At 45.7% G+C, this 12,500-nt stretch overlaps 2 protein-coding genes across 5 annotated transcripts in view; one reads left to right on the top strand and one right to left on the bottom strand.

Moving 5' to 3' along the window:
- The window catches only part of LOC143280151 (histone deacetylase 3-like), a 22,382-nt gene extending 22,258 nt beyond the window's left edge, over nucleotides 1-124 (top strand). The window contains exon 14 of the mRNA XM_076584735.1: nucleotides 1-124. This exon is cut by the window's left edge and continues 3,943 nt beyond it. The gene's annotated coding sequence lies outside the window, so the exon portion shown is untranslated.
- Nucleotides 125-1,324: 1,200 nt separating this feature from the next.
- LOC143280149 (uncharacterized) overlaps nucleotides 1,325-12,500 on the bottom strand; it is a 21,542-nt gene continuing 10,366 nt past the window's right edge. For all 4 annotated transcript variants that reach the window (XM_076584730.1, XM_076584731.1, XM_076584733.1 and 1 more), the window contains exons 3-4: nucleotides 8,140-8,276; nucleotides 1,325-7,042 (exon numbers count right to left, since the gene is read on the bottom strand). In XM_076584730.1, coding sequence (XP_076440845.1) covers nucleotides 6,421-7,042; nucleotides 8,140-8,276 — 759 coding nt within the window. In that variant the 3' untranslated portion in view covers nucleotides 1,325-6,420. The remainder of the gene's footprint in view (nucleotides 7,043-8,139; nucleotides 8,277-12,500) is intronic.

Below are 12,500 nucleotides of genomic sequence, written 5' to 3'. Positions count from 1 at the left end.
TGACTTCATTTGCCATGAGCATGAGAGAAGCCTGTGGAAGAGCGTGAAGTTATGTTTGGTGGTACATGCGACTGTTGCTGTTCTTCCTTCGTGAAGACTGTGTGTGTGTGTGTGTGTGTGTGTGTGTGTGAACAAAGATGAAGTGATGAAGGTGATCTCACGTGACCCCTTGACACAGACATGGGAAGTTTGGTGACGTTTCCTTCTGAATGATTGACGTGAGAAACCACAGTGGTGTATCAATATTATATTGATGTCTGTGAAATAAATTGATCATTGATGTCGTTTTAAATGCTGTGTCTTTCTGCTATGTTGGTGCATTCATTGCACTTGCGCACGCATGTGTGTGTATACTCTGTGTGTGTGTGCGCATACCGACCAACCTAGGTATCATATTAGAAGTTCGGACATGCAGGCATGTATGAAAATTAAAGAAAAAAAAAAGTTTTTAAAAAGATGCAGAGAGCAGAGTACATACACTGAACATCTGCCCAGTGAATAGACCATTGAAATAGAGCTGCATTGCACAAGCGTGGTGGTCTTTGCCTTGTTCGGTGACACTGAAGAGAGGTCGGAGGAGTGGTTTCCATTCCTGGTGCTGGCCTCAGGAATGCTCACAGTATGTGTGTGAATGTGTGTGTGCTGTTGGATGACAGGTGCACTGATCGATAGTCACGCAGATTGTGTTCCGTTAAAGGAAGATGAACTGATTGATACATAAATGTTTGTGCACCAGGACAGTATGTGCTCCATTTGGAGGACAGAAGCATTATTTGATAGAATCCTTAGCAGGTTGTGTTCCGTTAAAGGAAGATGAACTGATTGATACATAAATGTTTGTGCACCAGGACAGTGTGTGCTCCATTTGGAGGACAGAAGCATTATTTGATAGAATCCTTAGCAGGTTGTGTACTGTTAAAGGAAGATGAACTGATTGATACTTTAATGCATGTGCACCATTAGAGGACAGATGCATTATTTAATAGAATCTTTATGCAGGTTGTGTACAGTTAAAGGAAGATGAAGAGACTGATAGTTAAATTTATACTAAAGTGTATGTGTACCATTAGAGGACAGATACACAGATTGACAGGAATCCTCATGAAGGTTAATCAGACACAGGGCGTGGTGTGGGGAAAGAGTGTAATGAGGGTTGGTGTGTATGTGAGAGAGTGAAAGGTGATGGGATGTCATTGTGTGTACATGTGTGTGTGTGTGTGAGAGAGAGAGAGCAAGGCTGCCAGGAGCATGTCTGTGAGAGAGAGAGTGACAGGGACCAGATCACTTAATGACCATATCGAACAAGAGAATCACAGAAGAAAAGTGAACCTTTTTGTGAGTCATTTTATTTCGAATCCCTGTCACACTGTACAGCATTTTTGTTGGTTTTTTTTTTCTTTTTGGAAGTATAGCATCACAGTGGTTAGTTACCATAGTTACCACAGTCACACACAGTGTGCAAGATGATGACACAGTAACAGCAGGAACATTATACAGCTCTCATTGAGAACATCATGTCAGGGTTAAAGGTTCAAAGCCTTTAACAGCCATCAGGGCAATGGATTCGTAATTACCAACTGTCAGGGCAATGGATTCGTAATTACCAACTGTCAGGGCAATGGATTCGTAATTACCAACTGTGTTAAGGGGCTTGGCATAGGAGGGCAGGGCCCAGTCCTCGTCTTCTGCCGTTATAACTTTCCTCAACCACAGTCAGGTTCCCATTCACACCTGGGTGGAGTGAGGAAAATTGGAATACAGTGCCTTTCCCAAGGGACACAATACCATGCTGAAACAGGGACTGGAACCCTGATCACTGGAGACCAGAAATCCAATGCCTGATTCTGTCATGGCGCCTAAAAAAAGAGCATGAAAAGGAAATAAGAGACACAGCTGAATTGTCAGTGACCTCAGCCACAGTATGGAACAGACAATTGTCAGGAATACCAAATGGTCAGCACTCATTATACAATACAGTCTTCACTGTCAGTTTTGGATTTCCAACATTGTTTTGCACAAAACATTTGTTTAAGTTTAGTCATCTCTTTCATTCCACTTGTCTTGTCTTTCTCAGTTCCTTTTAACAATCCATCCATCCTTCCTTCCATTCATCCATCCTGCCTTCCATTCATCCATCCTTTTTTCATCCATCCATCACATCCATCCATCTCTGCCCATCCATCCATTCACTACATCCATCCATCCATCACATCCATCCACTCGCCCATAATTCCATCCTTGACTTTCACCCTTGGTGTTGCTTTTGTGAGTGTTTGCCCACTTTTGTAGTTTGTGTTTCTTGTGAAGCTGTCTGGTTCTGTCTGGCTTTGAATCTGTATCAATGGATTTTGAGAAAAGAAACCGTCATGGACAAAATTCACAAGCCTTGGCTGCAATTCTTCTGACATTAACTGGTTTGGTATAGCATTTGGCCGACATACAGCTTCAGTGCTGTATGCATGACACATATACCAGAACTTAGTGCCTTCGATGCATGAGTAATAGTCTGGTGGCTTCAACATCTCACACCAAACCTGCTCCTGGGGATTTCTGTAGGACTGGGAAGGGAGTGAATGGCTAACAAGTGCAGTAACTCCAATCTTCAGTACCACAAGGGCTGACAACCTGAAGCCACCAATACACCACCTACCCTGAGCACACATACACACACACACACACACACACACACACAGAGATAAATGATGGATACAGAAGTGGACATGCACAAGTCTGAAGGAACAAACTGGGTCATTACACACACACAACACAAAGTGTGTGCTATGCACACATAGACAATGTGTGCTGAAGGTACATAAAGTGTATGGATCACAGGAAGAAAAGAACCCAAAAAATAAGCAGCCTGTTAAATACAAGTTCCACCCATGCCTCCCTGCCCCCAAACCATGAAGTGCATGAACTACAGTTAGCATGGATCATGTTGCCAGCAGTCTTATCTAAACTCCCGCAAGGCCAGATTTATTTCAAATAATAACGAGAGGCAAGGCCTTCAAGACTCACTTGTGATACACTTAAAAAAAAAAAAAAAAATCTAATCGTTAAAATGTGTTCTGTATTTGTTGTTATAAAGCTTCGCGTTTAAAAAAAATAAAAGAAAAAAAGTCCTAACCAGATTCGAATCCCGCGTGTTCGGGTGAGAAGAAACTGCCTTATCCATTACACTATCGTGGCTCCTTAACTGATGTTCTAAAATTTAACATTTGAACATACTTTTTTAAAGGGCGATAAATCAATTGCAGTATACTGTGAATTCCGACTGATTCTGTGGATATTTTTATGGCAGTTTGGGGCATAATCCAGTAAGTGATGAGGCGTTCACAAATCTTTCTCTGAATAAATATTTAACGGTCTCCTTCTCCAACTTTCCATCACATGTTATCATGTATTGTCCATTGAATATAGAATTGAACGGGCAGGTCAACAACTTGAAACAAAGTGGCGTCGTTCGTGTTCACGAAGAATATGAGCACACACTTTGAATGTGTATGAATATGTGTACGCAATTGATTTTTGCCCATGACCTTCAGGGCTCAGCCAACAGATCTGTAAAGTCCACTTGTATTGATTTTAGTATTTTCCGAAAAAAAACCACTTGGGCGAATGAACATAGTGAAAGCCCTGTACACTGAGAGTAAAACACACAAGCTTTTATGTATTGAGTATAATTTCAAAATGTAATGTTTAAGATGAGAAAGATTGGTTTAAAGCAAATTAAGTCCCCTAGCATTAATTACAGAGTAATTTCCCTTCTTTACTATCTGCACCAAAACGTTTGCAAAATAAATAAAACTTCCATGCTTAGCAAAAGAAGTTCCTGTTTGAACAAAAAATAATAATGACTGCTCTTGTTGTTGTGTCAGAATATCAGATCAAAGTGCCAAGTTTAGAGAATACAAAAAATATAAATATAACAGTAAATGCAGTTTGCATATAATTAGGCTTCATTTAAAAAAAATTTTTGTGCCCATCCCAGAGGTGCAATATTGTTTTAAACAAGATGACTGGAAAGAACTGAATTTTTCCTATTTTTATGCCTAATTTGGTGTCAACTGACAAAGTATTTGCAGAGAAAATGTCAATGTTAAAGTTTACCACGGACACACACACACACACACACACAGACAACTGAACACCGGGTTAAAACATACTCACTTTGTTTACACAAGTGAGTCAAAAATGTGTTGACAAGAGGATGGGATAGTGGTTGAACGCTGGTTTAGTGTGTGTCTGTTACCAATACTGAACACAGCAGAATGGATTGTTGATCACTGGGACCAGAGTTGTGAGGGTGTGTTAACGTCCACTGTTTCAGCAGCATTACTCCCATGCCACTCATTCCGAGTCCCCCATTCGCAGCCACACCCAGGTATGTCACAGTCCCAGCATTGGCAGTCTGCAGGGAACTATCAATGTTAGGTCACCAGGAGGCCACACACCAGAGGAGGCCCTGCATTGCTGTTGAGTCACTCTGGCTGTGTTCAGTAGTGCCTGTTCTCATTAAACATATACAGAACACCACCTACTCAACTCCCTACTGATGACAAGAATCGCTCAGTCGTGGAGCCAGACTGAGTTAACATCTCAGAGTAACCACCACCACCACCACCACTGAAGACCTTGACAGGGCATGGCCCTAAAACAGATGTTTATGGGGATAGAAACTGAGGTCACCATGAGAGCAGGGCATAAGTCCACCTTGAAGTGTTCCCAACCAGTCCTGTGAGGTGATGTCATTCAAACAGGTGTGGTCATCACAGGATTTATTTCTCCCATCACCATACATCACATGCAGCCAGTTAAAAATCACCTTATATTACAATAATGTAGCCAGTTAATAAATCACATTGAACAATAGTGTAGCCAGTTAAACAATCATACAGAACAATAATGTAGCCAATTAAAAAATCATAGAACAATAATGTAGCCAGTTAACTATATAGAACAATAATGTAGCCAATTAAAGAATAATAGAACAATGATTTAGCCATTAAAAAAAATAAATAAATAAACATATTGTACAGCAATATACCTAATCCAAAAACCATGATTAAATCAAGAATTAGAAGGTGATCAGATCAAATGAAGATGGACACCCCTCAGGACTCTAGAGAAACAACAATACTTGTGTGTAGAACATTCAGGGAACTGTGTAGAATCATCATAACATGAGTGTGCAGTGCAGTGTTTTTTGCATGAACCTGTCCTGACTTGTAGTCAAGTGACCCTCACAGCAGGTGTTGTGAACAGAGACCTCAGTAGGTGTTGCACCTGGGACATGACACCTATGCCGTCTTTAAGTGAAGGAGGGGCACTCCATGCTGATTGACCATTGGTCACTGCTGACGGAAGTCAAGAACCCAATCTGTCAATCATTCGCCAGAAGACAGAGAGAAAAACAGGACACAAGGGAAAAGAATAAGCACAATTTGTCTTTTTTTTCTTCTTTTTTTGTGGGGTGGGGGGATTTGTCTCTCTTTTTGGGGGGGTGGGGTGGGGGGTGTTGAGGGGGAGTTCAGTAAATGTTTGTCTTCTCGGGGAGTCAAGTGGGTTTTTTTTTTCATGAAAGTTTATAAAGCAGTCCTGCAATACATGATGCAGTGATAATACTGTGTACACTGTATGCAGATAAAATGTTAATACTGTATACACTGTATACAGTTAAAAAAAATTTGCAATGCAGAATAAATAAAGAAAAGAAAGAAAAAAAGTATGTGCACTGTATGTAAATCATAATGTACATTTTCACACTGATCTCACCTGTCAGCACAATAATCTCACAAAAGGGAACACAGCTGGTGTTCAAATCCTAACTCACTTCCACCACCATCCTCCTCCTTCTCCTCCTCCTCCCCCACAAGGAACTGACCAGTGGAAATACAGCAGCAGTAACATTATGATCAAGCTCAAGGAATGGCATCCTGTTGTTGAGATGGGACAAACCCAGGACAGTGGGGTATGGGGCGTGGTGCAGGCATTGAGAACATGCCGCAACACAGGAAGCTGAACAAAAACGCATGTCTGCAGCATACTTATGCAGCATTGTGCACAACCACAGGTCAAGCCAACTGACCAAGAGACCAAGAAGCTAAAATGACAATATCGTCCCCAAGTTTTCAACAACAGGCAAATGTTTTGAAAAAATAAATCCAAATAAATTTTGCAAAATCGAGTTAAAAACTGACACCAAAAATAAGTATTGTTCCAGGCAATGCATAAGAACAAAAGAAACACTTGAATGTTGACCACACCAAAAAGTTCAAGCGAACTTTCATCTCACAATGCTTGAGTTTTGTTGTTGTTGTTGTTGATTAAAGTCAGACATAAACCCAGGGGCTGATTATTGCAATTGTGTCTCCCCCCCCCACCCCCCACCCCCCACTGAGTGACACCACAATCACAGAGTTACTTGCCCTTTGGTCCCCCAGCGCGGTTATCCATCATCTTCCAGGGATCGTCACTGTCGTCGTCGTCGTCATCAGCCCACACTGAGTTCTCACAGCCTGTAGACGCTGACCCCCTCCCCCCGTCTCCCTCCTCGCAGTCCGTGTCCAGCAGTTTGCCAAACTGCGGCCCCTTCAGCTTACCAAGGGCGCTGAATCCCCGCTCTCGCTCCCCACCGTGCTTCCAGTCGTTGCCCTTGGTGGAGGAGCTGGCCGCCATCTTGTGCTTGAAGCGGGGTGAAGGTCGCTTGGACTCGCGGGTGGACTTCTTCTTATCGGTGTCCAGGATGCCGCGGTGAGCGCTGTCACCCTTCAGCCACTCGTCGCCCTCCTCCTCCCCCACCCATGACCACTCTGCAGGTGGCGGTGGTGCCAGCTCGGCAGCCTTTGTCTGGCACCGTGGACTGCTGGTGGTAGTGGCAGTGGTGATGGTGGGGGTGGGATTGACGGTAGTGGTGATGTTGGTGGAGGACGAGGAGGAGGAGGAGGAGGCTCCATTGCCAGCCATGTCGTGACCATCCCCCGGCGGTGAGTTGTCCATCCAGTCATCGTCCTCTGATAGCAGGCGGCTGCCTTTGGGGTGTCTGCACAGGCATGGTGATACCAACACACACATGGAGTCAACACCAATACACACATAGAATCAACACCAACACACCAACACACATGGAACCAACACCAACACACACATGGAGCCAACACCAACACACATGGAGCCAACACCAACATACACATGGAGTCAACACCAATACACACATAGAATCAACACCAACAAACCAACACACATGGAACCAACACCAACACACCAACACACACATGGAGCCAACACCAACACACATGAAGCCAACACCAACACACATGTGGAATCACCACCAACACACATGTGGAATCACCACCAACACACATGTAGAATCACAACCAACACACCAACACACATGTGGAATCACCACCACCACACATGTGGAATCACCACCAACACACCAACACACATGTGGAATCACCACCACCACACATGTGGAATCACCACCAACACACCAACACACATGTGGAATCACCACCAACACACATGTGGAATCACCACCAACACACCAACACACATGTGGAATCACCACCAACACACCAACACACATGTGGAATCACCCACCAACACACATGTGGAATCACCACCAACACACATGTGGAATCACCACCAACACACATGTGGAATCACCACCAACACACCAACACACATGTGGAATCACCCACCAACACACACACGTGGAGTCAACGTGGGCTGGCTGCTAAACACAACAAAGTCACAGTAGGTTATTTTTGGGTGTGAAAACAACAACAAACTGTTGGGTAACAGCAGAAACAAGAAGTAAATGCAGTATCTCTATACACGCAATGAACACAGCAATTCTGTCATTAATTTTTGTGCTCGTTTTGATTAAAACAAAACAAACAAACAAAACCCCCGCCTGACTCTCAGAAACAGGACATGTGCATGCAAGGGGTGTGTAGCGTCTCCCCTCTTCTCAATCACAAACCTCCCCCCCCCCCTCTCTTTCTCTCTCTCTCCACCAGCATCACAAAGTAATCCTGCGCCCTCCCACCCCCACCCACCACCCCCCTGTCCAACCCCTGTATCCCCTCACATTATCACAACAGGTGTCAGTGACAGGTGCTGCTGAGAACTGACCTGGAGGGCAGGGCCAGAGAGAGGAGAGAGGTCTTCTCTGCCGGGTGTCCTGTGCTGGAGGAGGTGAGCTGTGTCTTGTTGTCTCTGTCCCACAGAGACTGCAGGCCCGTCCATCCCTTGCTGCCTGCTGCGCTGATCTGTGCAACAAGGTGGACTAGGTTAGTTAGGTGGCAATGTTTGTACAGGTGGAGGGTACACAGACAGTTTGATCTGTACACATTGACGGGCGCAATAGCCGAGTGGTTAAAGTGTTGGACTGTCAATCTGAGGGTCCCGGGTTCGAATCACGGTGACGGCGCCTGGTGGGTAAAGGGTGGAGATTTTTACGATCTCCCAGGTCAACATATGTGCAGACCTGCTTAGTGCCTGAACCCCCTTCGTGTGTATATGCAAACATAAGATCAAATACGCACGTTAAAGATCCTGTAATCCATGTCAGTGTTCGGTGGGTTATGGAAACAAGAACATACCCAGCATGCACACCCCCGAAAACGGAGTATGGCTGCCTACAAGGCGGGGTAAAAACGGTCATACACGTAAAAGCCCACTCGTGTGCATACGAGTGAATGCAGAAGAAGAAGAAGAAGATCTGTACACACATGGGTGGTAGTTAGGCGGCCACATTCATAATATGGGTAGTGGGTCCATAAGTTTCAGTTGTCTGGAAGTTTTGTGGCCACATTTATACAGGTGGTGGGTACATGGATATAGTTTGATCTGTTCACAGGGTGGAGGTTAGTTAGGTGGCCACGTTTATATAGCCCATTATAGGTAGTGGGGCACATAGATCTGTACACAGGGTGGATTATACAGGTTGTGAGGTACAGGGGTACAGTTTGATCTATACATAGGGTAGAGATTAGTTAGGTGGCCACGTTTATACAGGTAGTGGGTATATAGACACTTTGATGTGTACACTGGGTAGAGATTAGTTAGGTGGCCACGTTTATACAGGTAGTGGGTATATAGACACTTTGATGTGTACACTGGGTAGAGATTAGGTAGGTGGCCACGTTTATACAGGTAGTGGCTACATAGACAGTTTTGATCTGTACACAGGGTGGAAGGCACGCACGCAGTCACATGTCAATCAACCCACCTGGTGTCACTGAGTCACACGTTAGTCAACACACCTGGTGCTGGTGTCAGTCACACGTCAAATCAACACACCTGGTGTCAGTCGCACGTCAATCAACACACCTGGTGTCACTGAGTCACACGTTAGTCAACACACCTGGTGTCACTGAGTCACACGTTAGTCAACACACCTGGTGTCAGTCACACGTCAATCAACACACCTGGTGTCACTGAGTCACACGTTAGTCAACACACCTGGTGTCAGTCACACGTCAATCAACACACCTGGTGTCACTGAGTCACACGTTAGTCAACACACCTGGTGTCAGTCACACGTCAATCAACACACCTGGTGTCACTGAGTCACACGTTAGTCAACACACCTGGTGTCACTGAGTCACACGTCAATCAACACACCTGGTGTCAGTCACACGTCAATCAACACACCTGGAGTCAGTCACATGTCAATCAACACACCTGGTGTCAGTCATACGTCAATCAACACACCTGGTGTCAGTCACATGTCAATCAACACACCTTGTGTCAGTCATACGTCAATCAACACACCTGGTCAATCAACACACCTGGTGTCAGTCACACGTCAATCAACACACCTGGTGTCAGTCACACGTCAATCAACACACCTGGTCAATCAACACACCTGATGTCAGTCACATGTCAATCAACACACCTGGTGTCAGTCACACGTCAATCAACACACCTGTGTGGTGTCAGTCACACGTCCACAGGACGTCATCTTATTAACTCACTCAGTACGGCCAGTCCTCTCTTCTCCTCTACACAGACCCCTCGGATGTCCTTTAGCTTCCGTCGTCAGAATTGTGGTATTCTTTGTCAACATTCACCTCTTCAGTATAAGAGCCTTCCGCTTGCAATATTTTGATGATGGTAATTGGGGTGAAACGCTGTTAACGTCGTCTCTTTCGCCGTTCGTATGGAGAGAGTTAACTCCTTGACTGACTGCTGCTGACAAGTTTTCTGGTCCGAGTCAGCAAAGAGCAAGCACCTCACTGATACCAGACTTAAGATTTCACACCTGGTTGACAGTCTTCCTTTTGGGTTTATATGTCATCATTAATTTTGTTGAGCAATATCAGTCACGTTTGGTAAGGTAAGGGATTCCAATGAAAATTGGGAAAAAAAACAACATTTCTACAATGGTTGAGTAGCGAGGGGGTGCTCAAGGGTGCTCAAGAGCTGTGCCAGTGAGGAAAACCAGACAAACAGAACTCACCACCCCACCCCCACCCCCACCAACCCCCTCGATCCCCTTCACCTGACCCCCCTTCATCAGTTTTCAATCTGCTGTGTGAGCACAGTGTGTGTGTGTGGTGTGTGTGTGTGTGTGTGTGTGTGTGTGAATGTGCAGCTAGCTGCACGCCGCTAGCAGGGCGATACTCTCCTCTGCCAACCCCGTCACCCCCTTTTCACTCCCCTCTAGCACCCTCGCATCCCCCCCCCCTTGCTGCCCCCCCCTTCTCCCTCCCCCCTTCTCCCCCCCATTCCCCCCCCCCCCACACACACACCTCTTCCTTCCCCTTCGACCCGTCGGGCCTGGTTGTCCTGACCTGGCACACACACACACACAGAGTGTAGGATGGCGGCCAGCGATCTCATCCGCCCCCCCCCTTCCCCGCCCCCAGCCTCTTCTCTCTACGCCCAACTCCCGACTCACCCACACTTCACTAAAAAACAAACAAAAAACGTGACATGGTGAGCATTTGCTGATTCGATCAACACCACGTACAAACTGAAAACTACAGCGTAATTTCCCCCTTCACCTCCCTCCCCCCATCCCCACCCTCCAAAGACGACAGCTTGACGACGGAAGGCGAAAGACGATACAAGATACCAATAAACAGTTAGGATCTGGATAGCCGGTAACCAAGATACTGGATTGCTTGCCGATAATACTAAGACGACGCTTTTACTTCAAGAGCTGACTCATTAATTGTTGATGCTGTATTTCCCCACCGTCGATATTCCGCTTTTACCTTGGTTAAAATTTTTTCCCCACTGATTGAAATAGACATGGGTGAAAATTACTGGTCTCTTTATGTAAAATGCGGACCAATGCCACAAAAAAACGAACTGACAACTACAGCGATGTTTGCTGTCCCCAGGCCCCCCACTCCCCAGTTTCCAGCAGCTTTATGACGGTGAGGGCGAAAGACCATACAAGATACACGGCAGGGAAGCCGATAATGCTACCAAGAGACAGGATAGCCGATAATACTAACAACGCTTTCAAGTTTGCTGTGGGGAAGGCCTGATGTTTGTTGATTTCAAGAGCTGACTCAATGCTGATGATGCTATATTTTCCCAGTCGACTTTTTTATTTTTATTTTTTTTACCTTGGTTAAACAATTTCCATCGACAGAAATAGACATGGGTGAATGCTATTGGTCTCTTTATATGTTATTTATGATTTAAAAACCTTACTTGGATTTTACGTGCGCGAACTAGTCATTTCAACGTTGTTTTGGTTGGTCTTTTAACATCATTTTGGGTTCTCTTCAACTGGTTTATAGAACTGACGGGTGTTCAGCCCTGAAATAGGCCTTTGCAGTCGGCTGGGCAAAAAGCAACTGGATTTGATTTGATTTGATTTGATTTGAACCTTGGCCGTTGTGTGGCGGCACTGATGTTATTACCTCCACACCCACCCGAGTCCTTGCTCTCACGAAAAAGGCTGTCGCGCTGTCGTCTTCCCCGAACAGCACCCTCCCCTACCCACACCCCACACCCACGCCCATCCACCCATCCCCTTCCCGCCTTTCACCCTCCAGACATGCATCGACTCAGCGCAGTGTAAAAATCTCCGTGGTTCTTCAGCAGAGTATATGGGTAGGGCCTAGCAGGGTGTTGCTCTCAGTACTGTGTTCAGTCTTCGTGCAGGGTAGGTGTCATGTTGGCACCCAGTTCTGATGGAAGCCATCGATATCTCTGTGATCGATTCCTGCCTCAGTGCTGCTGCACCTCCTGTCGCTCTTATGGGCTTGTCAGACTTCAGTCCTCCAGACCGCGGAGTTGGTGCCGGGAGGAAGCAAGGCGGGAGGGGGAAGGAAGGGAGTGAAGGGTGTGGGGGTCAGTTGATTCAAAGGGGAAGAGGATTTTATTCGGGAAGAGAGAGAGGGAGGGTAAGGGGCGGGGGAGGGGGTGGCGGGGGTGGGGGAGGGGGGATGGGGCGCGCGCTTATGTGTGTGTGTGTGTGTGTGTTTTGTGTGTGTGTGTGTGTGTGTGTGTGTGTGTGTGTGTGTGTG

This window comes from Babylonia areolata, chromosome 3 (assembly GCF_041734735.1).
Source record: "Babylonia areolata isolate BAREFJ2019XMU chromosome 3, ASM4173473v1, whole genome shotgun sequence".
NCBI lineage: Eukaryota > Metazoa > Mollusca > Gastropoda > Neogastropoda > Buccinidae > Babylonia > Babylonia areolata.
This window is presented reverse-complemented; position numbering and strand designations above follow the sequence as displayed.